Here is a 26,543-nt window from a genome sequence, read left to right as displayed (position 1 = left end):
GATGCCAGGCAGAAAGAACAAGCTGGATGTGATAGGCTTTTTTGTTTTGTTTTATTGGTTCGGTTTTGGTAGCAAGAGTTTTCATTTCTACTGTGTGCAAGTGCCGGATGTGGGAGGAAAAGTGTAGGTGGCATAAGGGAAAGTAGGAACGAAGGTCCTTGTCGCGGTTTATCTGTGGTACACTACATTTCAAAATAACAGGAGCTCTGTCATCCAGGCTGGCTCATAACCGCCCCCGCAGCAGGAAGCGGCAGAAGAACCCCGGAGAAGCCACGCACATTTCCGTCGTCCTCCTCCCCCCGTCCGCCTTATCTGCTCTTACTTGTGCGTCTCATAAAACACCCCCAGGCCAACCCCTGGCAAGGCCAGCTCCTCAAGCCAGACCTTTCAAAATGTTCCAGGTATGATCTGGGGCTAAAAGCAATTCTCTCACCACAGCAGCAAACCCAGGATGCTCAGATTGATGCGTTAGCCTCCAAAATCAAGAGTCAGGATGGGCGATTTGTACTCAAGAGGAGTCGGAGGTGCTGCATCGTGCAAGGGGATGAATACAGGCAGCTGCCAGCACCAGCGTCCCTGGCTCTGGTGGGGCTTCGTTTGGGCAGGACCTGCATTCACACAGCTTCGCTAGACAGCTGGCTCCACAGCAATAGTGTCAGGTGGTCAGGGTGTAGGTGCACTGACAGAACTTCTCAGCAAAAGCTCGCCCACGGACCTCCTCCCCCCCCACCCTTTTTTTGATAGCACTTTGCTTGAAGTATTACATTCAGAGTTTTGGGGGGGTTTTAAATGCTTTTTTGATGGGGAGAGAGGAGCAGGCGAAAGTGTCCAACCTACTCTCTTCCAATTTGTCGTAGTCTAAAGAAATCCATTTTTTCAGCTTTGTATTCAGCATCATTGTGATAATAATTTTAATTGTACTGCATATTTGTATCCATTTTAAATAAATCAGAATTTCTTTACGAGTCAGAAATGCACCCTACAATTACCTTTTCAATGCACCTCCTCTTAAGCAAGACCTTACTCTCCAAAGGAGACTGCAGAGCTCTCATGGACTCATCCCTCGTGCATGCTGCACAAATGGCTACGGACACAACCACAGTACACACCAAAGCAAGGACAGAGAGAACTCAAATCCAAGCGTGATTGTGTAAGACTGTAGTAAAGAGGTCTCCAAGGCAGAGGAGAGCACCTTTACTTGCATGGTGTTAATTTTACTTCTAAAATTTTTAGAAGTTGTACATTTTTAAAATTCAGCTGCTAGCAATTCCAATTTGAGAATCATAAAAAGTACTATATTAATAATTGAAATGTAAAATGCCTGTCTGATTCGCTCCAGTCCTCAGTCTTCCTCCCCAAAGGGCTTGATTTGCCTTAGGGGAGCATTTCACAAGCAGCACATCAACCTTCTGAAATACAACTTCAGCAGATGAAAGCCTCATAACCACAGAAGAGCTGCTGTCCTTCTAATTCTGGAATTTAAAAAACGGTGACATCCACAGAGCTATTTAAACTAATTTAAAGGTAGAACAGCCAAAATATTTCAGCCCAGCCAAGCACTTCAGATACCACACGGTATAGTTATTTCAGATGCGGCTCACCAGCAATCTCCCCATTTCAGCCACAACATCCACCCTTTATCAACCGGCAGACGGCGTTCCGCCATCACTACTGTGACTCACCGAGACTACGGTGACGAGGCACCCTCAACACCGGGTGATTCAAGACTATCTGGTGGCCATGAAATGCATCTCATACCAGGGAATCCAGATCACCAGGTTCTGAAGTCCAGCTGAAGCCCACCACTTCCTAATTTGGGAACGCTGCAGATGAGGGAGAGGTCTGAGCTGGAAAGCATCTGCTCTGCTGGTGTCTGCCTCTTTCACCTTGATGCTTTTAATGCCTCTGTAGTTACACAGGACTAAATGATGTGAACGTGGCCAATACATTGCAACATTCACTTTTCTGGGGAAAAGTTATCAAACTAGAACAAAAACACCTCACTGGATTTGTGCTACTTATGCCAACAGGTGGAATGCAAATATTTCATGTTAATATTTCGCAGTTCTTTGAATCCTCAGCTGATACTAAATGCAGCATTGATCACTATTTTCATTTAATGTTCTTCAAATCCTGTGTTTTTACCACGATTACAAAGCCCCGCTACTGCTCAGTGAAGTTCGCAATTACTCTCAGGAGAGGTCTGCTTATCAACATTGTGGCAGGTCTTCAATGAAATGTCATGAAGTACCTTTGCTTTGCAGAGGCAAAACTGCAGTAAATGAAATGAGTATATTAGCATTTAAAGCTAGTATTTGCCTCCAAAAATCCAACTTTTATTATTCTAATTCATCCTTTCGCTTGGCTCAGATTATTACCTACTTAAGACCAGTAACAGCTTTTAGGATTTGGCCTTCTCCAGACCCATCGCTGCAGCAGTTCCAGAATGAACTCCTAGAATATGTCTGCAAGTTGTACTTAGTGAGCAACACAAAACACACAATGCGTCTGGTGGTGTACTTGTCGTACAAAGCCTCACTGTATACCCACTCTCCAGCAAGAGCAAGGTAAAAAGCACCCGTAATTCTTGCAGTGAGGTGTAATTAGACTGAAGTTTCCCCAACAGGTTTTTTTCCTAATGATATGGAATGTGAAAGGTTGAGCAACACTTACACTGTCTTACGTGATCACCTCATAACAATAATTACTACTTAATACCCGAAACATGATAGCACCTTGACATCCAAACCTCTGCGTGGGAGGCACTATTTAGACATAACAGACAAGCCTCAGAACCCAAAGAAATTGCAGCTTCTATATGAACATCAACAGTATCAAATGATGGGAACAGCTTCATCTTCGCTCCAGTTAATTTCCAGTAAAGGACATCTATTTTGCATTAAATAGCTGCACATTTGGAAAAAAATGTATATAGCAAACACATTTAGTGCAATCCATCAATAGTCTTAAAAGAAGTAAAGGTTTGATTGCAGAGCATTTCAAATGCATCATCTTATCCATCAAGTTAAATATATTTAAGAAGAAATAACAGCTTGGCATTAATTCAAAATTTTTCATTTGAGCTTTCCTAAGTTATTTGCAAACATTAGGTGTAGCCAGACAACAATAGCTCTAATAGCTGTTCCAGTAATTCTGGTTAAACTAGAATGTACCTTTTAAACGAACATTATGTGTTGTCAGATTTACAGAGGATATGAAGAGAGCTTAGACCTAATAAAAATAATAAAAACCTATTCAAGCATACATATTTATAGCTTAAACTGTTTTGCTAGATGCACTAAATCTTCTTCATTATTATAAAGTTCTCCCACCCAAAAGAGATTTGAGTAAAATAGAGTATTACTAGATTACAGCTTCGCTTTTGTTAGCATTGTTATGACTTCATAAAAGTTTAACTCCACAATTAGCTTTGTGATAGCAATTCTGACATTCAGACAACACCAACTGTGTAAATAGCTGTAACAGGCTGAACATTGTTTTCAGTTATTCTCTGAGCATCCTTGCCAGGAAAATCTCACATGTTCAGAAATGCTGGACACAATGCTACAAGAGGATTTACAGAATCAATTTCTATACTGAGAGGACCACGCAATTTAATATTAAAAAAATATGTATATAATTTTTAAAAGTCAGTGTGGCATAACAAAAGAGGTAGGGGGATGAGATCAAATGCAGAAGACCGCAGTAAGTGAAAAGGAATACAGCACTGTAAACTAGTTCTGTTGTTTTAAAAAATAAAGAATGGGCTGAAATGGAGCTTGAGAAGGTGAGGGAGCAAGATTTTCCCATTAACAGCAAAAGCAAACATCACCTACCAACCTCTTTTTCATCAGCAAGCAAGCACAGAAAGATTATAGGCTCTAAAAGTAACTAAAAAGACTTGACAGCCGCTATTCCTGAAATTCACGGTTGTCACTTCTGACCCTGGTTCTTGCCATTAGCTTTTGCTCATTTCCAAGACACTTCTTACTGCAGGGGGTTTGTTTTAACCAGAGCAAGTTATTAAAAAGATTCAAAGAAGACACCTGGTGGCCAGTGCATCAAATGACAGTTTAATTTTCTTGAGGTTTATTATAAAGGCATCACAAAAATCCAAGCAAAAACGAGTTTACTGCCTAACAGCCCTGTTGATAAGCCATGGTGGTCATGTCAGAAACTGAGAACTCAGGAACAGCCCTTCACCAGTTACATTAAATGAGAGAACACTTAAAAAGCAGCCTTTGAAATTGGGCAACTTGAACACAAATGAAATAGCAAACATTTCCTGAAAGCCCAAACAATTTCCTATTTAAAGTTTCCATGTCCTTATCCCACTACCACTCACACATTCAGCCTCTGGAAAAACAACATTCTTTACTCTGGGGACACACACCAGGATAAAAAAAAAAAAAAAGCATGAAAAAGCCGTCAGTTACACCAAGCGTGGATTGGCAGCTGATCAGATCATTGGATTTGCTGCAACAACCAGATGGAGTGGTGTGTGTTTGTTTGTTTAGTAAACTCTGGATGTGTAGAGTAAATGAAATTTCCTCCTAGACAGTGTCAGTGTGATGGGAAACACAGGGAACGTGCCCAGGTCACTCTGTACTTCCAACAGCAATGGACATGGGGCAGGGAACAAACAGCAAGTCATCAAAGGGTGGAATCCTGTACTTCAGCAAGCTTTGCCATCCCAAACCCCAGGCATTTAACAGGCAGCAGAATAGGTAGTTCCATATTGTCTTCATCACACATTATTCCCAGCTTCCAAGTCCACCATTCCCTCTTTCCTGTAAATATGGAGTGCAAACCACAGCAGAATAATGTTCAGCGTTTTACTATTTTATGAGCTTTAAGGAGAGACTGGACCAGACAGAATGTGCTACTGGTCAGACGGCACTTCAAAGGATTAGCTTGCAGAGGGGCAGACTGGACACAACTCAGGCCCTAGAAAGGCATATGAGAAGTACTGAGTTGATATGGTAGGAATAAGGTAGGAACTGAAGTCAGTCCTAAAGATAAATGCACCAAAATGCCTTAGAAAAGCGGCACTAATGGCTAAGAATCTTCTCAAGGCAGGCAATGTCTAGCAATATTGATTCTTTAATACACACAATGAAACCAAAGTCTTAATGATTAATAATCTGTTGTGAAATTCTATTCATTAGGTAAAAACAGAGCACAGAGATGACACAACATAAATCAGGCAGTCTCCTCACTCATGAAAGAATGATGATCTTGCTTGCGGCTGTGTAAATTAGCAGCAATCACTCTGCGGAAAAGCAAGCTCATGCTTTTCACAACCTAACCGGTAACAGCAAGGAAGAAATGCTGGGAAAGAACAAAAAAAACCCAAATCTAACTTCAAGCCTAACTTCAGTAAGTTTTTTAGGCAAAAACTAAAGCAAACTGGTACTCAGGACACGCCCCATCATTACAAGGACACATGGAAAGGGACTCCTCCCAGAGCATAAAACACAATTTTAGTAGATTTGTATCAAATTTTGCCATCAGGGCGGTGCAACTTCCAGCCATTTCACAAAAAGTTATGCTTAATATCTAAGCACAGAACTGGGATTAAAAGTGCAAGTTTAAAGAAAGGACAAAGTTAAGAATGAAGGAAAGACATTGCTTTAGGCAGTTTTACTTACTAAAATCGTCTGGATGTTCATTACCCTTTTTGTCCAAGATTCCTCTTTAAACTGATAAAATGGATACTCTGGTAAGCAGATTAATAACCTCTACAGGTTGTTTAGACTGATCTTCAATCAGCATAGAGCAAGATAAGAGCTGACTGATAAGACAGCCAACAAAAGCAAAGCAACAAGAGTCCCTCTTGCTTCTGCTGAAACTGCTCTGCATGTTCCTACAGTAATGGACTCCTGCGATTCACAACAGACCTTTTTATAAGGAGACTTACTACTTCTCACAAGAATGGCACAGTACATCTGAAATGACAAAGGACTGCTGGATGAAGACACTAGTGCTCTTTATACGGCTATCAACAGACATTGCAGATAGAAGGCAGCCGCCGCCCCCTGCCAAAAAAAAAAAAAAAAAAAAAAAAAAGAAAGCAAAGTCCATCTGTAACAATAACACCAGGAGGACAGTAGTTTTTTTAACGCTTCCTTCAGTCTGCATGAATGCGAATCAATCAGAGCATTTTATATTGCTGAAAGAGATGACGCCTATAACATACCAAATGTCCACACAGTACCACAGGTATACATGTTTTAAACCTTACGGTGTGGATCAAGTACACCGATGGAGCTGCAGTAATGTTCTGGGAAATCTGGGGATGCTAAAATACTCCAAACGGGGACCAAGGCTTAAGGCAGCACACTATGAACCGTTACTGAACACACCACTGGTATCAGCTGGATGTTAGGAGCTGGTCTAACTACTGCAGCCATGCACTCAGACTGCCTGGTACCAGTTAACAGCATTCCTTATCTGACACCTTGCCAAGACCCTGGTTACAGTTGTATCCACATGAGTAAACACAGCACAACTGCCCAGGACTGACAATACTCACCCATTTATTTCTTGTCTGCTTTATCACAGTTCCTATAAGCACAGCTGGAAACACAACCCTATTGTTCCAAGACACGACACAACAGCATCCCCACCCTAAAATGACAACCAACAGGACAAGACTTTCCAAGGCCATTTTCACCTTTCTGCACCCTCATGATTTGCCACATGCCACAGAGCCTGTCGCAGAGAGCACGAGGGATGAAACTCAGGATTCCCAACTCTCAGCAACGGGACTGTGTCAACTCCTCACTTTCAAGCTTAAGATTTAAACTCTTCAATTTAAAATACTGCGAGTTTGTTGGTAAACGTTGAAGTGTGCTGAATGAGATGATTGCTTACAAGCAATGATTTCTATTCTAATACGCTGCAGCTTTCTCTTGCCTCCCTGTCCTGATCTTCGAACATAGCCTTCCTATTAAAATTTGTAAATAAGAATGCAGAACCAGCACAATCTATTAATGAAAGTCTGGCATACAAGCAACCACTACCTATTCATCATGAAGGAGATGAACTGCTTAAACATGGCAAGTTAGCAAAGATTAGTCAGTGCACAAAATAGAACTGCTTTTGCCCAGGAAAAGGATTAGCCTTTCCCCATCATCATCACCTTCCACCTCAGTGTGTGGAAAAGCAGTTTAGCAAGTCTTAGGTCTCTTTCCTAACATATTCCAATCCTAGATCAAGTTTTGTGGAGGAGCTTCTTAGCAAAACCTACTGGCATTTGATAATCAGAGCAGGAAAAAAAAAAATATAGCAAGAGCTTTTTATGATGAAAAGGGATATAGTGAGAGGCAGTGAACAAATCTGCATTAGCTGTGCAGCAGATGTCAGCATTAACCAGACTAATACTGAAGCACATCGAAGTTGGAGACATAAGCAATGATCTCAAAAGCTGGGGATAAGTCTCTCCTAATAGAGATGGAAATTAAAGTTTGGGAGCTGCCAAATCTCCAACCTAACAATGAAGAAAGTTTTGTCAGTTCAGAACGCAGACCTGAGATACTGAAGGCAAGCTCTAAATAACGGACTCCTATTAGGCTGATGCTAATGATACAATTTTAGGCGAGCGGTCTAAAGTGGAATCAGGAATAGTAAAGCAGTTTCTTTCAAGTCTCGGGTTTTGTAGATGTTGAAGCAGAGATGGAGTATAAAAATGCCCTAAGGAACAATGGAAAGAGATAAATGCAGCGTTTGTAACTACATGGGTTTAAAGAAACAGAGTTCTAGTATGGAAGGAATCTCATTTAAATAATTTCCATGTATGGGCAATTGACTATCTAATAAATGTATATTGCATATAAAGAAGATATATTGAGCTTACCTGTAGGATTGAGGATAATGAGTACAAAATCATATATTATTGCTTGATCACAACCTGCTCTGGACCACCCAGCTGATAAAAGTATATTCCAAAGCCACAGAGTTATTAAACATTTTACTCACAACAAAGAAATAAATAAAACTTCTTGGAATTATGCATTTTCCCACATGGTATGAAAATGATTGGCATTTCATAAAAATAAGAAACACCAATATAATTACAACAGTGTATATTGTAGTATATATTCATATATGCTGGTCAATCACTAGGTCCTGAGGAAGGAACCAATTATAAAGTCATTTACTCATTTTCACCATCCAAACAGTTGAAACATGAAATTTAACAGCATAAAACAAGATAGATTATTAAACCTAAAGACTCTTAACAATCAATTTTTAATCAATAATATAGGAAAATATACTTTTAATTGTTTTTTTCCTAATAGTAGGCATAGGGCATGTCTCCAGCTGGCAGCTGTGGCAAGCTTATGCTATGGATCTGTTTTGTACAATTACTTCCTAATTAAAGCACTAAAACTCTCAGCACCTTTGTAAGAAAAAAAGTTCAGATCCAATATGAAAGGGACTACAGTCAGATGACTTCAGCCATATTCAGCACTAAAGGTATAAAAAAAATGGATCCAGTTCTTGGAGTTTCTCTCTCTTTACGGTAAGGTAAACAGCTCATTTAAGCTTCCCTATCATTTCTCTGCTAGAATAGAAACTATCAGAAAGACCACATTTTATCACTACAAGAGACTAAGAAAAGAACATTCTTGTGTGAGTGCTTTATCAACTATATCCTAAAGATACTTAAAATGAAGTTCAAAGCTGAACAACTATCACTCCCTGGCAGAGTAAAGGTGTAACACAGATTCAAAAAGGAAGTTCCTTCTCTTTCTACCAAATTTAGAGTCAGCCATATGTGTATTACTTTGCAGAACGCCTCAGACACAAAACAATGAAAAATTTGTAAGACCACGTTGATATCTATCAGTGATCCATTATATGTAATGAGAAGCAGCATATAAGAAAGTCTCATACTCAAAACCTCTTCAGAAGGTTTCTTCTTCCTCCCAAATCAATTATTTCTCTGACTGCCACTGCAAAACTGGGATCAATTACAGTACATCAAACTGTAGCATCATTTGAAAGACCTATATTTCAAGATGTTATTTACCATAATTTTGCATTATTAAATCCAAAAATCATACTCAAGTTCCCACCAACATGCCCACGGAAAGATGGTCCCCGTTCCCAGGCACTGTCACAATTTACACAGCAAAGAGCACATACAAAACTCAACCCTTTGGGCTCACAAAAGCGGAGACACCACTCAGGATTTCACCCCTCATAACACTGCTCTGCTGCTGACCAAGCAGCATCACGAGAGTCAATTGCACAGTAAATGGAATTCAAAGCTGTGGACCAAATCCACCGCCTTGCTAAAGAGTTATCCTAGCATCTCTTCACCTCAGCATCACAGGCCTAATGCTTAGAATTCATTTTTTTTTTAAGCCTTCAGGTGCTGCTTTTGCTTGGAGATACTGTTCTACCAAGATGCTTCAGGGAATCTGCTCATCATTCAGCACAGCAACACCTACCCAAAACAGTTAGAGAAGGTGTGGTGTTTGCGGATCGCTCCAGTTAACTACTGCCAACTCCAGGATCAGAGTCAAGCCCTATGGGAATACGCCTTTCTTTTCAGAAGTTCGAGTTTTGCTGAGATTAACATTCTGGAAAAGCACAAGATACACTAGCGTGCAAACTTCAAAATGCATTGACAAAGTCTTTCCCATTAACTGTCTACTGACCACGGCTTTTCTCTCAGTTGGGTATTCCCAAAAAGCAGTGACTATAGACTCATTTCTCAGCTGAGAAAAGCACAGGGGAACAGGCAAACATTGCCTTTATACTTTCTCTCAATTTCAAGCTCACAAGCAATCCAAGAGATGGAGTAATCTGCATCAAGATGAAATCTGTAAAATCCCGTCAAGGGCTACGCCGCTGCCCAGGGTAACCACATCAGCATGAACCCCAGCTTGTAAAACATCCTTAGTGGAGAAAGCAGCAACACAAAGAAAGAAGCCCCAAACTTGCCCATAGATTATTTTTTCCCCCCTTAACGCACTCCTCAATTGTCAACTCATGACAAAATTTAGAGCCTTTCTGCATTATTCTCACAGAACATTTGACCACCAGCAGAGCTGATTTCTGGCCAGTTGCCTCCTTGCTTTTCAGAAGCCTCTCGATGCATTGCTGTCAGTGCTACGGAGAGTGCGACGACTGAGAAATGCAATTTCTTCCCTGAAAGTTATTTTGCCTTACACTGTTAGTATCTGATAATATTCACTAACCCTTTCAGCTAAGATTCAATACCACTGAAGCAATGAAGATCTTCAGTGCTCTGAAAATCCCTGCTAAGTATCTGCTGAATCAGCCTCAGTAGAACTTAGCAGGTAGCGGTCCCACTGGAAAAGGGTCATGAAACAGCTTTACAAAAAACGCAACCATAACAGGAGAGCCATGCTACTACCAACTCCACTTTTTTGTTTTGTTTTGTTTTATCACGGGTTTTAATATACAAGAACTTCAAACAAGTACCTTCAAGACTTTGACTATCCCTAGGCGTTTGCTTTAAGCAGCCCACCCTGGAATTTCTCCTTAAGCATTTCTTAGTTATGAAAAGCAAGAAACATGATTTTCCTGGGACAAACCAGTTCCCACAGTATGACAGAGAAATCAGATACAGTGTTTGGCATTTAGAAGAAACTGTGTAATGAAAGTACTGAAAGACAAACATGCAAAAATTTAAGCCCTGAAAAAAACACCAATCTATTTTTATGAACTACAGCCTATGGCACCATATCTGAATAGGACTGAAAACATTAAATACCATTCTGCCCATTAATTATAAAGTATGTTAGACTATATATTTTAAAGACAAATTATCAATTAAAAAAAGAGGGAAATTAAGAACCTTCTAAAATGAACTTTGTCCCTTCTGTATTTTTCCAGATATTTTAAGATAGCATTTTTCAGGATAGGAGCAGCCCAAACTCAAAACAGAGCTGAACAACAAACAATGGTGTTACAACCTTCTACTGCCTGTACTTCGAAGAACCATTTCATACACTCAAAGGAAGAAACTTTTCCTCATGTGGATAAGCGAGGCTGATCTTTTGCAGTTCTCTTAACAGATGTCCTGGCCTTGATGTCCCCTTTCAAGTTTATTCTTTTCTAAATCAAGACACTGAGGTCTCTTGTGGACATATGGTGTATGGACATTATAGATGCTATTTTTCTTTGCAAATGTGCTAGGATCTTCTGACCTCAGGTCATACTGGCAAGAAGTTACCATCTGCCTATTCCTGTTAGATGATCAAAAAGGAGCGTTTCTGGCTCTTCTGCTACATCCAAACACCAAAGGCAGTTTGAATATTGTACTGCTTGCAGTTAGTGCTCTCACTGCATCTCATCTGACCTTGAAACTCTGTCCAAAGTAGTAAAGGCAGCAACCAAACTGGGGCTGGATGAGTGGGTGTATCACAAGACTGAAAGCGTGGCTTGGAAAAATCCAGCAGCGGGTTTATCATCAGAGGGCCATGTTAGCCCTTACATTCTCTAACCTTCCCTTAATTACCTTCAATTTCCTCAGTACACAAACATCATATGGGAAATTAAAAGAAATAACATTGATGTAACTCAAAACAGTATTTCGACACAGTAATACATACACAGCATCTCTGTCCGTGTCTTTGCTGAACACTGAACAGGATTTCTTGGGCCCTTCTAGAAATGAAAGGATGAGAGAAAGTTTGAAAGCAAAGCCCAGCTAAAACAAAACTGAACCAAAACTTTTCCGCTAACTAGCGGATTGTGTTCTCAGACACAGCAAATATTTCCATTTTTAATTATATGAAGATTATAGATACAGTTTTGGTTTGTTCACATAAACTTCCTCAAGAGGACAAAACTGCTGAAGAAGCTTTGTCAAAATCCCATTCTCCAGCCAATGATAGCAGCCAGTAGCATGTCTTCTCAAAGAATACTAGAAATAAAAAAGCATTGTGCAAAAGCAAGGATTACTCCAAAAAGCTTCAGTGGAACAATCTATTTCTACGCCTCACTTTTGTAGAGATGCCTTCAGATAACAACGTCTTTGGTTTTGGTGTTGTTTTTTTTTAAAGAAAAAAAAGCAACATTTTAAACAGTCACTAAACCTACCTCCGAGTCCTACTGAGCTTTTCATCTGGCTTCTTTCCCAAGATTGTCAGTCCCCTCTTAATTTGTGGAAGACCAGCAAGTGACAGGGTTGCTGTACCCCTAACTTGGCCACTTTTAGCCTCTAGGACTTAAATCCACCACAGGACGAGATCAAGGCTTAACCAGCTATGAGAAACCACTAACCAAAAGTGCTGTAAATGCACTAACCAAATTAACAAGAAACTTGTTTTATTCCAACCAGTTGTCACAACAGCAGTATTCCACAAACTTTCCAAAAGAAGTCTTTCCCCCCCGCCCGAGTAGCAGAGCCCCTTTCATAAACTAAACAACACTTGTTGCTGACCATAGCATCACCATCAGGTGTGCTTGGTCTACACCTATGAAACAGACTACTCGAAAAGGATGAAATACTTTCCCAGACTTGAAACTGAACATATCTAAGGCAGAAATGAGAAACTTGTACAATGTTAAAAAGTTACTTCCTTGTATTTTGTATTTGGCTGTATAATAATCTCTGCCCAGGTTTCAAGCAATCTGACCCAAGTTAAGTATTTTCTTAATAAACAAATCGCAGAAGATTTGCCTTAAGAAGCAAAGGAGAGAAAACAAAAGACTTGCATAAAGTACAGTACCTCTGTATCTGCACCATGCCGTTGAATAAATCCCTATTGCAACTAGCTCAGCAAATCAAAATTAAACCAAAAGAAATATCAATAGAAACCTCTTACCATGTTCGACGAAGACATTACAGTGCGGGCCCCCATGCCTCGATGACTCCTTCTTCCCTGCTCCTTTGATAAAGTGCAGGGCAGGCAGACTCGGCCTCCTTTGGTCCCCAAGAACTTTTCCAGGCTGCTGCCCCATAAAGTAACTATGGGCAGCCTTTCCCAGGACGAGAAGTTTTTGAAGAAGTCTGTGATCCCTGATCTTCCAGGTTGGGAAGGAGCTGTGAAGGAGAACGTATTTTAGGTGGGTACGTTGGTTGCACTCACTGCACGATAAAGTCACTTGAGGCAAAGAATTAAGACAAGCGCAGATTCCTCCAATGCTTTTGAAGACGGCAACAAGGCTCCTTAGGTGACTTTATGCAAAAAAACGAGTAAAAGTTCCAACTGCTCAGTAACGACCAAGCTCTACCAAAGTTTCAGGTTGCCATACGTAGTGTGTCTTCCACCGGGTAAAGGAGAATTAGTTCATCTCACAAGCAAGAAACCACACGTAGGCTCACCCAGGGCAGGAAACAGCCATTCCCACTGCAACCAGTGTCAAGGTTTCTTTTTTTTCCTCCTTTTCTTTTGCATAGCATTGAGTTAGCAAAGGCCAAAGAGCCACGTATTTGGCTTCAAGTACCGCTGAAGTCTAGCAGGATCAAGTACGCTGAAACCATGTCAGCTCGCAAGGCGAAGGAGAGGCACCTCTGGGCCTGGCAGGCTCCACACGCTCCTTGGGGCGAGGGAACGGGACCGGGGGGCTCCTGCAGTCTGGCCTCACAACGCCTTGCCTTCTTCCATCCCAAGCCTCAGGCCGCCCGCACCGCCGCTACCTCTCCCGCACGCCGGTGGAGGCGAAGCGGGCCAGCGGGGCCTGGGGGGCCATGGTGGCGTCGAAGCAACGCTGGGGCCACCGGGCCGGCGCAGGTGGCCGGCCTGCTGCCCGCCTCAGACGGAGCCGGGTGCCGGGGACGGGGTGCGAGGCCGGGGACGCGCTCCGGGAGGCCGGTTCCTGCACAGCAGCCAGAAGAGGTCAAGCGGGGGTGACCGGGCCGGCTGCATCCCCGCGGGGGAGGCCGGCGGCGGGCAACGGGAGCGGGGCCGAGCCCGGCCCGGCCGCGGCGGGACGCGCGGAGGGGGCCGGGCTGGGGGCGGCGGGGCGGTGGGGGGCCGGCCAGGCCTGGCAGGAGGAGAGGAGGCGAAGGGCCGCGGGGCGGGGGGTACCCCGGGGGCTGCCGCCGGGGGCAGCCGCGGTGCGGACCGAGACTGGCTGGCGGGGGGGGGGGGGGGGCCGGCTGCAGGCGGCGAGGGAGATCCCGGAACCCCCGGCGCGGCGCAGCCCCGTCCCCGGCCGGCGGGGCGGGCGGTCACATCCCCTTCCGGCCCCTCCTCCTCCGCCGCCCCCGCCTCCCGCCCGGCCCGGCCCGGCCCGGCCGCTGCCCGCTCCCGCTGCCGGGCCCCGGCCGGGCGCTGCGCCCCCGCCGCCATGACGGGAACCTGTCGGGAGGGGAAGGGGCGCCCCGGGGGAAATGGGGCGGGGTGGGGCAGTGAGGGGAGCCGGGGCGATGGGGTCCGTGAGGGGGTTCCGAGGAGGAAGCCCCTGAGGAGATAGGGGGGGAACCTCTGAGGGGAATGAGGGGAAGAGGAGGGGTTGGGGGGACCGTGAGGGGAATGGGGGGTGAGGGAGAGGGTGAGGGGAGGCAGGAGGAGGCATCGAGGGGGGAGCTGTGAGGGGAATGGGGGCAGGATGAGGGAACCGGGGGCTGGGGGACATGAAGGTGTCTCCAGGGTGGGTGAAGCCATGAGGGGCTCTGAGGGGAAGATAAGGTGGGTGGAGAGGGCACGAAGGGGAAGAGGAGGGAAATTGAAGGGGAGCCGTGAAGGGAGTGGGATGAAGGGGAAGGTGGTGGAAACAGCAGGTGGAAGAGGGATTTTCTAGTGTAACATCACTAGCAAATGCTAGGCAAGGACCCCGAAAGCTCACGTCACATCTCTCACCCCTTTGCAAGGGCCATCTAAGTTGCCTTCCCCTAGATCTGACAATGAGCTCGGTGGCCCTCAAGCCAGCTAGAGACCCCCCCCCTGCGCATGGGTCTCAAGACCCCTGGCCAGCTTGGGACCCTGGATTTCTTACAGAGATGGAAGGGAAGAAGAGATCCTTACGGGGTCAGCTGTGTGCACAACCATCAGCTTTTCCACAACCAGGGATCAGTCACCCTGCTTGCACAAAGGACTTCACTTCCTTATTAATACTGTCAGAGCATACACAGAACTTGATACCAAAAACAGCCACAGAGGCCAATGCATGTGACAAATACTTTATTGATCTACTTTTCGTGCACCATTTGGTACAAAGATTAAGTTAAACGCTCAGATTCTTCAGCCTGCACTGTGGTGCCCTTGTATGCGCAGCACAAGTGTTCCCTGAGCTAAAGAGCACAGACAGTGACGCTGAAGATAGATAGTTTCTCGTACGTTCCCCAGTTCACCTTGGGAACAGAAGAGGGTTGAGGCAGCAGCTTGAGGTCACGGTGTTTTGGTCAAAGGTCTGTGGTTGTTCCCACTCAACAACGGGAGAACACACAAATGCAATTTTGTGCAGTAGCCTCCTGCTCAGGGTAACCATCTGGACACAGAGCGGCTTGTTTGTACTGACTCCTCCCTTGTGACAAATCCAAACATACTCCATGTCTCCTACGCCATACTCAAGGTCCCTCGCAGACGTGTGTTTTTCATCTTCCAACAACAGCAACTGAAATGTAGCACTTCATACAGCCCTACGGGATCCTCCACCTCTGCTGTGCCAGTCTGCTCCTACATCACTAATTCTTAGCCAGGAGACTGATCCCAAACAATTTCTATTGCATTTCTGCATCAATGACTCAAATTGCAGGTGCTGAGGCCATTTGTGCTACACACACGCAGGAGAGAGAAATTCTGGTACATTATGCTGAGACAAATCCAAGGTCACATCTCTTGAACTCCACAGAATTTCTCCAGGTTTATCTCAGTAATGGAGATCAGCTTCTCACTGCAGTGATCTAACCCCCTGCTCAGCTCCCATGGATTGAAGGAAACTGAGGAAACAAAGCTGTCTGTCAACACAGGCTGAGCAGCCTGAGAGAAATTTGTCACAAAAAGCAATACCAACCATCCTTTACTGATAAAGTATTCCCTTCTGGGTCTGACTGGAGCATCCTGGATAATCTCTCCTACCATGGCAGGGCTGAAGCAGAGTGAACTCCAGAAGACTACCACAGGTCTGTGATAACTCAGAAGACCTTGACCAAAATATGCAAAGGTAATTGCAAATAAGAGGGACTCGTGTTCTGGACAATACGGCTGTATATATGCTTCTTCCTGCCTCACCTGAGATCTATGCAGATTAATGTACTTCCTTTTTACTTAACAGACTAGGTGAATTTATCATTCTGGTCAACAGTCAGGTATTCCTTCTGATGCTTTGCAATCATAAGCAGCAAAGTGGGGCAGGTTCTTTGCCAGCAGTCCTCAGCCTCTTTCCACTCAGCAGTTGCTTCAAAAGCACTTCCTGCTTCCCAAAGCAGTGCTGGGGCTGTACACAGGCAGATGGGCCAGCTGGTCACTTCCAAATATCATAGCAAGATATCTGCCCTCTTTTCCTTCCTGAAGGGTATTGTGTTTTCTGCCCCCTACCCTGCTGCCAGTTTTTGTGAACATGATTGCCTCGTGTTAAGAAACTTGAGGTTGCCCAGTGGGTTCAGAAATTACTAGAGGAGACAGAAAGATCGTGCAAATACAGATTAAATTAGAAAAATCTACAGACTGTTTCTTTCAGTCGAGCCTTGCATGTGGCCTGTGTACATCCCATGTATTTCATAAAAGAAATTTCAATATTTCTTCTGTTTACCTTCAGTTAAGCGTGGGTTGTTACACCCAACAGCTGCAGTGATGTTTCCTCCATTTCCTCCATAACAGTATCTTAAAGCTTCAACCTCTTTACCAAAGAATAAACCTTAGCATATTAATTAATGGTCCTCAGGAACATGAGACAACCATTTCAAGACTGCCTATAATCTCAGTGGGGTTTCAGTATCTTCTAGGGTCTGCTCAAAGCTTTATATTTATACCATTCACCTCAACTGAACAGCAAAACTGCACGCGGAAGATATAGAAGTAACATAATAAGCAGCAGTAATTGGATTAATAATCCATTAGCACAAATTTAAAATCCCAATGGTTACTACTGGGAGTAAAGAGAGGAGTTGCCATTCTTCATATTAGTACATGAATCAAACAGTGCCACCAAGAAACACGAAAATTATTTCTACAGACGAGTGATTTTGTGTTCTTGTTTCTGCAGGCAGCACTCACCAGCAAGGGAACTATTTAGTAGCTCCACTTTCAAGCACATCTGTGCCATGTATTAACCCTGGAGTAAGCAGCAGGCAGGTGCTACAGCTGGTTTACAGGCTCCACGCCATCAGACACTGGTGACCGAAGAAATCAAATTGGTCTAAGCTGTTTTAATGTCTGCATGGGCATTTTAGTTCCCCCTATAAAAATGAACACTTATTAGGTTTTTCCCACCCCACTTTTGACTATGGTTTTGTTCTTAAACCAGAGAAGCCATAGTTTCTTCCTTTTCACCCTTCCTGCTTAGAAGTTGCCTAGCAAAATCCCACAGACTATTTCAAGAATTCAAGAGAGAAAAATCCCACAGACTATTTCAAGAATTCAAGAGGACACTGCTTTTGCTGGAGACCTCCTTTACATCTCAAGCACTTCCCATTTCAAAGACCTTTTTTTTATACAGCCTGCCTATACTCGTGTGCCGACCTGCCTACAGGAAAAGGGGCCCCAGCTCCCCCATGTACCTGAGATGCCAGAGCTTCCCCCAGACCCTGTCTGACTCCTCACTCATCTCTGCTGAGCACTGGGAAAAAGTCATTCACCATATTGTGGGTGATGACTGAACAGTGATACTCGAAGCCTCTCCATATGGGAACGGTGAGCCTCAGCAACACATCCAGTTGCTTTTGAGATGGATGAGCACTAGTGGATCTTGACATTTGTCAAGAGAGCGAAAAGTCACAGGGATTCAGCCAAATCAACAGTAAATGGCAGCTGGCCTGGTACCTTTCTTAAGACATCTTTGAAACTGCTCAGGAAGTTTCTCCCTCCCCACACAAGTTTGTCACTCTCATCTCTTGTTACCTTGTGACTTGCAAAGTTGTGCTTGATGGGGTTGCAGGAACTGCCAGCAATGCCCTCGCTGAAGCCTTGTTACAGAATTTAGGTCTGGGCTTGGCGAAGCACTGGCTGAATTCACACAGAGCAGCAGTGACCCCTCGTGGCCAGAGAAGAAAATACAGGGACCTTCAGTTGCCCCTCACACATCAGAAAAGATCCATAACCAAACCGTACCAGCTAGTGCTCTGGTTCTCAGGCTTAAAAACAAAAGTGCCAGGTATTCGCAAGCACAGGAACCGGATAAGTCACATACTCTCCCCCACTTAATATATACCCAAGGCCAAAATATCAGGAATGCTGCAGCAAGCAGGAGGAATCAGAAAGATCAGAGCTGAAGCAGTCCAGGTTTTGAGCTCATTGTTTTTCAGGTTGTATACTCTTTATTGAGCATAAATAACCAAAAAAGGTTCACAATGGGGAGAGAGGGCTAGCGTAAGAAGCCTGGAAATAGACCACAGTCTTAAAGACTGCTATGAGGATGAAAAAAAAAGAACAAGGGGAAAAACAAAAAAAAGAGAGAGGAAAAGGAAAAAAAAAAAAAGAAAGTAACAACTCAGCTGTGCAGCCCACACAGCCTGCTGCAGACACCAGCTCCCTTTTCCTAAGATCTGTGTTATGAGAACCTGGCACTGTCTCACCTTGCAGGTCTGACAGCTCATGGTTGGTACCCATGAGCATGATCCAATTCTAAATTAACCACCTCCAGAGCACACTTCCTCAGCATGTTTCCACCACATTACCAACAGCACTTTCAAGAGCTTCATAATCCCCCCAACCCCTTTCTGACCCCTTAGATGCCTGCAGAGTGGCTACTTGAGGACAGAGAAGCATTTTGCATTTGTCTACCAGTTCAGCAGAACCATTTCCAGGTATCAAATCTCTCTAGGTGGTAGTGAAGTACAGTCTCTTCACCCCTTTGCCCTTTAACTGACACAGAGTTGTTTAAGTGGCAGAGATGCAAAGAGATTGACTGGATTAACTACAGACCTCTCCATCAGCCTTCAAAAGTGCTTTAAAAAAAGGGAACATCAGATACTTTATCTCATTGCTTGTACATCCCCAATCTGCTTATACCTAGAAGCCTCACAGCAGAAATCCCTGAATCTCCCTGCATGGCAATAAGATAAACAGCTGCTAAACTACAGCACTTTTGTAGAGAAAAAAGAGGTACTTTTCTAATTAAAAGATTCAGAGGCTGCTAGCTTTTTAGGGAGCCTTCCTTTAGCTTTTTTGCATTGTTCCTGTCCACGCAGATGTGGATAATGCTGCTACCAGCCTCATGCACAGACCTGAAAGTGTCACCATCAAGCTTTAGTTTTCAAATTTCCCAAGTCATCTTGAGGATGTGATTGTTGCAACACTTACTAGGGAATCCTCATAAAACTCAAAAATAACAATTCCCAGGTCTTGTGTGGAGCATTCCACCAATTTCCCCAAGAAGTTAAGTACTATTTTAGAGAGGCAGCACAGGCAGAAGTTTGAGTGGTGCAGCAGCAGAATGGATTACCCATGTCCTTGCTTGTCCTTAGCCACTGAGCTCCATAATGCTCTAGTATTTAGGTAGCAGCACTGGTGGCAGATATCCAGCCTTTGCTATTTGGCAGGGCAATGAGGCAGAGCTGCTGGGGAAGATAAATACTACAAACACAATCTGAAACTGTCTCCTAGTGCTTACTCTGGACCACAGGCAGAGCAGTCTGAACTAGATGAGAAGCAACGAAGGGTATTTCTAGTTCCCAGGAAAAGATTGAGCAAAGAATTTTTCCTTTTGCCTGGGGCAAGCGTGAGAATTTGCAACGTTAGAATTAGATTCAGGGACAATTAGGCCAGACATTTTGCTTTTTCATCCCTTTTAAGAATTACACCACTGTGGTGCAAGCAGCTCTAATACAAATACAATATATATACACAACACATATATAATACAAATGGCTCTAATATATCACCAGAGATCTGAGAGGATGTTCTAAGGAAAACATCACATCCATTCTGTACAGAGAAGGCAAGTGACTGGCTGCCAACATCTGGCTCAGCATGCCCACCTCTAACCACTGGCCTGAGGATCTTCACCAGTGTCATACTGGGTTCCCTGTCATCCCCCAAACACAGCTGCTGCATGACACACCTCTCTATGGGATCCTGCAGGGAAGCAATGTTGAGAGCGCCACTGTGAACAATGCCAGGCAATCTACTTACAGAGGAACTCTGCACAGAAGATATGCTGAAGAGGAAGGTCAAGTCCTGCTTGAATGGGATGAGGAGCAACAGCTGAAGAGGAGATAACAGGGCATTGCAACCATTCTCACTGTCCTGGCACAAGGAAACTTGAGCCAACCATAGCTCTCAAGCTAGACCCAATTCATTCTGGAGAAAGACAAGCTAATGCACACACTCCTGAATGACTGATCTGTTTAAAAAAAATTTATTGAAATGTAAAATATTTAATAGAAAACAATACTGGAGCCTCCTCAGAGGAGGAGCTCACCACATCAGGCATAAAATAAGGACCAGTAGGATGCACACAGACTGAGAAGCCACTGCTCACTCATGGCTCCTGGCTCATGTGGACAGCCACATCATGCCACATCCAATCTCATACCCTTGAGACATAGAAACCATGAACAGTCAGACCCAAAATGTGGTTAGCAAGGGTGTGGATACTCCTGTCCTCTAAAGACTTGTACCTGTGTTCTGCAGTCTTAAACAGAAAAACAAGCTCTCAGTCAGAGGACTGACTGGCAGGTCTGTATCATAGTAAAGGAAAATCAAAACCATTCAGAAAGCCTTTGGGGAGAGAGAAACATCACAAAACACATCTTTTCCTCTCTATCATTCTGCACAAAGTTCAGGGGCACCAGACACAGCAACAAGTGCTATGAGATATGTCCCAATTGCATCTACATCTTCATAAAGGTCAGATATCAATTTTTCAGGCTGCTGCACTAAAAGGCTATTGTACTTAAGTACTATTTAGTACTATTGTACTAAAAGGGCTCAGGAGGTATCCTAGGAGTTAAAATGAGGAATTTTGGTGGTTTCTGAAGTGTGGAATGAACGTTGGAGACTAGAACACTGAAAAAAAAAGTACTGAGAATCAAAAGCTGCCATGCTGGGACTTCAAATGACTGCTTCTGGCCATGTGCCCTACCCCTCCAGATCCAGCAACCTCTGTCGGGTTTCCAGAACGATCTCCTCCATCACCTCTGGTTTGAGAATGTCCTTGATCTGGAGTGGAAAGAAGAGTAACGTTGGCACGAAAAAGCAACTAGTACTTGTCCTGGTTTCGGCCAGGATAGAGTTAATTGTCTTCCTAGTAGCTTGTATAGTGCTGTGTTTTGGGTTCAGTATGAGAAGAATATTGATAACACACTGATGTTTTCAGCTGCTGATAAGTAACGTTTAGACTAAGTCAAGATTTTTCAGCAAGAAGGCTGGAAGGGCACAAGAATTTGGGAGAGGACACAGCCAGGACAGCTGACCCAAAGTGGCCAATGGGGTACTCCATACCGTGTGACATCATGCCCAGTATATAAACTGGGGGCAGTGGGGCTGGGGGGAATTGCCACTTGGGAACTAACTGGGCATTGGTTGGCAGGTGGTGAGCAACTGCATTGTGCATCACTTGTTTTGTTTATTCCAATCCTTTTATTATTATTATTGTCATTTTAATATTGTTATTATTATCGTTACTAGTTCCTTCCTTTCTGTTCTATTAAACTGTTCTTATCTCAACCCACAAGTTTTACTTTTTTTTTCCTGATTCTCTCCCCCATCCCACTGGGGCGCAGGGGGAGCAAGTGAGCGGCTGCGTGGTGCTTAGTTGCCAGCTGGGGTTAAACCACAATACTACTATTGCACACTCTGTGGAGACAAGGGTCCCCAGCACACAGCAGTGAGCAGCAAGTGAATTTAGAGGGTTCTGGTCAAACGAGACTATCATGGCAGAGGGTCCAACGCAAGGTCAACTTTGCCAGAGTTAGCAATTCTTACAGAGACCGTAAGAAATCAAAGGAGATGCTACTGACAACTCCTAATCTCTCCTGAAGGACACACACCAGTATTTGGGAAGGGGAGAGATGACTTAAACAGAAGTATAGTTCAAAAGAACATCCCATCTAGCTGAGCAGGCTGCCACTGTGAATGAAAGCAGAAGCCAATTCAGATCTTATCTGTTTACAGGAAGAGAATTCCCAGTGATTGTGCTGGCAGAAATCGCAGAGAAAAGCTGTACAGCAAGAGGTCAAATTGAGAGAGCCTTCCAGCAGTGCAGGATGTGGATACAAACAGAAGACTGGTCTCTGTACAATAGACGACACTTGCTTTTTCATTTGCTCTTAAAGTGCACCGTCCCCTCATACAATCCCAAATTTAACACTGTTTTCACAGGGATCACAGAGTGTCCATAATCCCAACAAGTGATACACAATATCTATCAAAAAATGGACTATTTCTCTATATGAATAGTTGGACTTTGCCAGAGGCAGAACCCTTCAAACTATCCCTGAAAATGTACAATGCAATTTATGTTACGCAGAAGGGGGGAAGTTCATATTGTCACTTGCTGCAGAATGCTTTGGAAAGCCAAAAGGAAGGCCTACCGCCTAATTTACTGACTCCAGCAGCAACTGATGTGGCCTTTTCATTCCCTCCCCACAGTGTGGAATAAAGTAAACAACACTGGTTTCTGTACCTGATGAGGAAGGGATGCTTCATAGCAATACAGGATGCTGGTGTCAAAGAGCATCAACTTCTGAGTAATGAGAGCCACAATGCAGTTTCGGAGCCGTGAGATCACCTCCCGGTCAGACAAGGGAACCGGCTGAGGAAAAGAGATGAATACACAAGGAAATAGTGCAAGCCTACTGTAAAAAAGCTTTGCCATGAACCTAATACCAAATCTTGAAAGTCTCAGGTTATTCATGTGCCTCTGACTATGTTAGACTAACAAAACATCATTGGTAGGAGAAGGTTCATCTTCCCTGAACCCTCACCTCCAAGCTGGTGGTGAAGCCCCCTGCCTCTTCATCTTTCTGCTCTGGAGTTGGGTAGATCCAGATGAAACCGTTGTTGCCGAGGATCACAGATGCACCACAGGGCAAGTCGTGGAAGTGAGTCTTCTGGCGTTTCACAAAGGAGGGCGATACCTGAACGAGCACACCCTGGCCAAGCTGAAGAGGAGACCACGAGACTCAACATGACAGACATGAGACACCATAGATAACGTCAAGTCACCGACATGCACTCCCCTCCTGGTCTAGGAACCAGTCAATTTTAACACCTTTTCCTGTGAAACAGTGAATATAAAACCTGCCTGCCTCTGGGAGTGCTGGGAGGATTAGCTAATGCCTGTGCAGTCCTTTGAAGATGAAGAATACTCTAAGTGCTTAGCACAAATGTTAATAATATCTTGGTCGTAACTACACATCAACCATCCCTGCAGAAAAATGAGAAGCGAGAGGCCCAATTTAGCAGAACACTTTCCCTCTTAATCCAATTGCTGTCCTTCACCCTTTGTGCAATACGCACACTTCGCTTTCATCTTTTAAGTGCTAATACCCTTGGTCTGGTAATCCCAAACTGCAGCCTAGGCTCCAATGGCCCCTTGGCTTATTTCAATGCACAAAACCAGAGATAAATGCCAACTGCGTAAAGCCTAAAATAAAGCCCTGGAGAGAGAAACAAGTCATGGGCCAATGGCCTGCAGAAAAGGAGTGATGAAGTTTGAGTCCGAAGATTTTTCTCTCCAGGGTTTAAATCCCAAGCGGCTAGTGGGGGAAACAGGCTGTAATTGTGGACAGGGAGAGCAGCAGCTCAAAGAGCAACTCAAGGGCACTCTGCTTTGGGGAAATTCTGTTCGGTGCTCCCACGTAGAAGCTAAGATTCTTCCTAACCTGCAGGAATGGGTTATAACAACATCCTGCTCTACTCCAGAGCTTTTTTCTTAAAAACCCCTCCAAAAGGCCTTATACAAGTCAACCGGAGCAGAATTAGGCCAAGACCAAATGCTTTTGAACAACTTACCTTCCCGTATTTCAGACTCCGGGTGTGCAGTGATAAAGCCCCATCAGAAAATACAGACTGGACCTCTGCCTGTCAGCGCCGCTTAAGGAAACAAGGTCCCTAATGCTGCCCAGTGCCAACAGCCTCTGGCTGCCCCCGGCAGAGAGCTCTCCCTGGCAGCCAGGCCAGCTGAAACCTGGCTGTTCTCCCCGTGCCCCTTGGCTGTTCTGTCCGAGCGCAAGCAGTGGAAGGATACACTGATGAGGTCTGCTTCCTGCAGGTAGTCCCTCATTGCAAGCTCATCTTCTGCTGATCTCCTTCTCTGAAACGCACAATGCGAGAAAACTTACGTGTAGTTCAGAATAAGAAAACATCAGTTAATACCTACATTGCGGGGGGACCTTAGGATGCCATGCAAAACGCAATCTGGTCACCAAAGGAAAATCAGGCAGACTAGCACACCTTTAGATCACTGAAGTGTTTACGTCCCAATAACGCTGAGAGTTACAGATATTGGAGTGCTACAGACCCACCCACAAAACCCCACACTACCCTTGTGCTAACTGTGGGAAGGGCTCCACAGCTTCCCAGTGCCTCTGCTTCTGCTGTGGAAGCAGAAGACAGGGCTCTGGCGCTGCTCTGCGTGAACTACACTCACCAGTTCCCCACCGGGTAAATTCATAGATGACAGCAACAAGACTGAATCTAGCCTGGAATTGGTTTCCACTTTCCATCGCTTCTGCTGAACCTGGAGAAGAAAAATAATCTGCGGATATACACTCAAAAATTGAACAGAAGCTCTTCAGCGGAGCGGGAGGTCCTGCAGCCAGCCGAGGCTGCAGAAGGAGACAGCTCTGCTGACCACTTCCAGCCTCATCTTGTTTAAAGCCCGGGCACTCACAGTGACTCCGCGCACAGACATTAACGTGTTTTTAGCAACGTCAGAAGCGCTCCGGATCGGACCGAGACACGCCAGCCTGGCTGCCGCCCAGCGGGCCACCCTCCTCCTCCACGGCACATCAGGAAAAACCGAGCTTTACCTCTGTAATCCTGCCGACCACGATATCCCCGACTTCGCCGTTGTACCTAGCAGCGGGACAGAGAGAGAGCGGCCCCGTCAGAACGCCTCATCCCCCCCAGAAAATGGCCCGGCCCTCCTCTGACACGGATGGCGGGCTTCGCGCTCCCCGCGCTGAGGAGGCGACCGCCGCTCACCTGGTCTTCAGCGCTTTGACGCACACCAGCTTGTTCACCCTCTCCACGGCGCCGGCCACCGAGGCGATGAGCTTCTCCTCGTCCACGTAGGTGCCGTGGCCCCTGCGGAGAGAGCTGCCGCCTGAGGAGAGCCCGAGGCCGGCTAGCCGGCGCCCCCCGCCCCGCTCCGCCGCTGCCCCCACCTCATGTAGCCCGTGTCCGTGGTGATCGTGTCCCCCGGGGCCACCAGGTGCTTCTCGCCGCCCCGGGGCGCGCTCGGTCCCACCGCCTTGCGGGCCACCGGCAAGCGCATGGTGATGGCAGCCATCTTGAGTGCGGGCGGCGCAGCGCCGGCGACCTCGGCCACACGCGCCTTCCGCCCGCCATGTTAGCTGCTGGCGAGAAGGCGCCTGAGGCGCCGGCGCCGCCATCGTGAGTGAGGGCGACGGTGAGGTTTCTGGGCAGCCATTTTGGTTCCTGGCAGTAAAGGGAGTCGTGGGCTTCGCCGCGTTGGGAACCAAAGAGAGAGAGGGGCCATGTTTAGTGAGGGCAGGGTGCCTACAACGCCGTCGGACAGGCTGTGGGGCTGAGCGGGGAAGGCAGCCCCACGGCCGGGACCAGCTCCCTGGGAGCCCGCCCTGCCGCACCAGGGGGGCACCAGGCCCCGACGGGCCTCTCCCTGCGTCCCCAGCCTGGGGCTCGCAGGGCCCCAGCACCCCGCTTTGGGGGAGCCCCCCCCAGCCGAAAGGCAGGACTACGGGCAAAGGGTGCGTTTGCCCTGGAGGGAAGCAGCACCTCCAATTTCTGGGGGTGCCCGCGCATTTGTGTGCACACACAAGTTGTTTCCCCCCCGCCGTGTTCTGAAGATAATCCTCTAATCCTCTTCCGAGGTGAAATGCAGGGTGCTGGAGTTGCACCCACAGCCCCGCCAGTGAAGTACGGGGAGGCTGAAGGGAGCTGGGTGGGATGGGGGCAGCAGGCCGGCCAGCCTGCCTCTCCTCCTGCATTAGTGGGGCCAGGGGATTTCACCCTGTGACCGCTGCAGCAAGCAGGCTGCAAGGCGAGCAACGATCAGGTTTGGCTGAAACATCTCCAAGGGACAGGGAATTTACCTCTTCCCCTGATAAAGCTGTTCCAACAGTATGTGTGGAAGTTTTACTCATTTAATTCAAACGGCAGTTAGGCTCTCAGAGCTGCTGAGAAAATACCAAGGAAAAAGCAGCCAGTGATGACCTCCAGTGAATGCTTTGCTTCCTCCAGACCAAAAAAATCAAATGTAATTCTTCCAAGCAAGACTTGCACCTGTAGCCCATCACAGCTGAA

General features: G+C 45.4%; 2 protein-coding genes across 3 annotated transcripts in view; both read right to left on the bottom strand.

Moving 5' to 3' along the window:
- Positions 1–13,956, bottom strand: part of ABL1 (ABL proto-oncogene 1, non-receptor tyrosine kinase) — an 83,086-nt gene extending 69,130 nt beyond the window's left edge. For both annotated transcript variants that reach the window (XM_030000429.2, XM_030000433.2), the window contains exon 1: positions 12,813–13,956. In XM_030000429.2, coding sequence (XP_029856289.1) covers positions 12,813–12,948 — 136 coding nt within the window. In that variant the 5' untranslated portion in view covers positions 12,949–13,956. The remainder of the gene's footprint in view (positions 1–12,812) is intronic.
- A 6,476-nt stretch (positions 13,957–20,432) lies between these two features.
- On the bottom strand, positions 20,433–25,603 carry EXOSC2 (exosome component 2). Its single transcript, XM_030000604.2, has 9 exons — positions 25,424–25,603; positions 25,242–25,343; positions 25,067–25,112; positions 24,685–24,774; positions 24,283–24,348; positions 24,048–24,116; positions 23,018–23,194; positions 22,717–22,845; positions 20,433–21,251 (listed from the first exon to the last, which is right to left on the bottom strand). The coding sequence occupies exons 1-9, from the start codon at positions 25,546–25,548 to the stop codon at positions 21,171–21,173; spliced, it is 885 nt and encodes a 294-aa protein (XP_029856464.1). The 5' UTR covers positions 25,549–25,603; the 3' UTR covers positions 20,433–21,170.
- Positions 25,604–26,543: the final 940 nt, after the last annotated feature.

Source organism: Aquila chrysaetos, chromosome 24 (assembly GCF_900496995.4).
Source record: "Aquila chrysaetos chrysaetos chromosome 24, bAquChr1.4, whole genome shotgun sequence".
Lineage (NCBI taxonomy): Eukaryota > Metazoa > Chordata > Aves > Accipitriformes > Accipitridae > Aquila > Aquila chrysaetos.
Note: the sequence above shows the minus strand (reverse complement) of the source record. Positions and strands in the feature narration are given on the sequence as shown.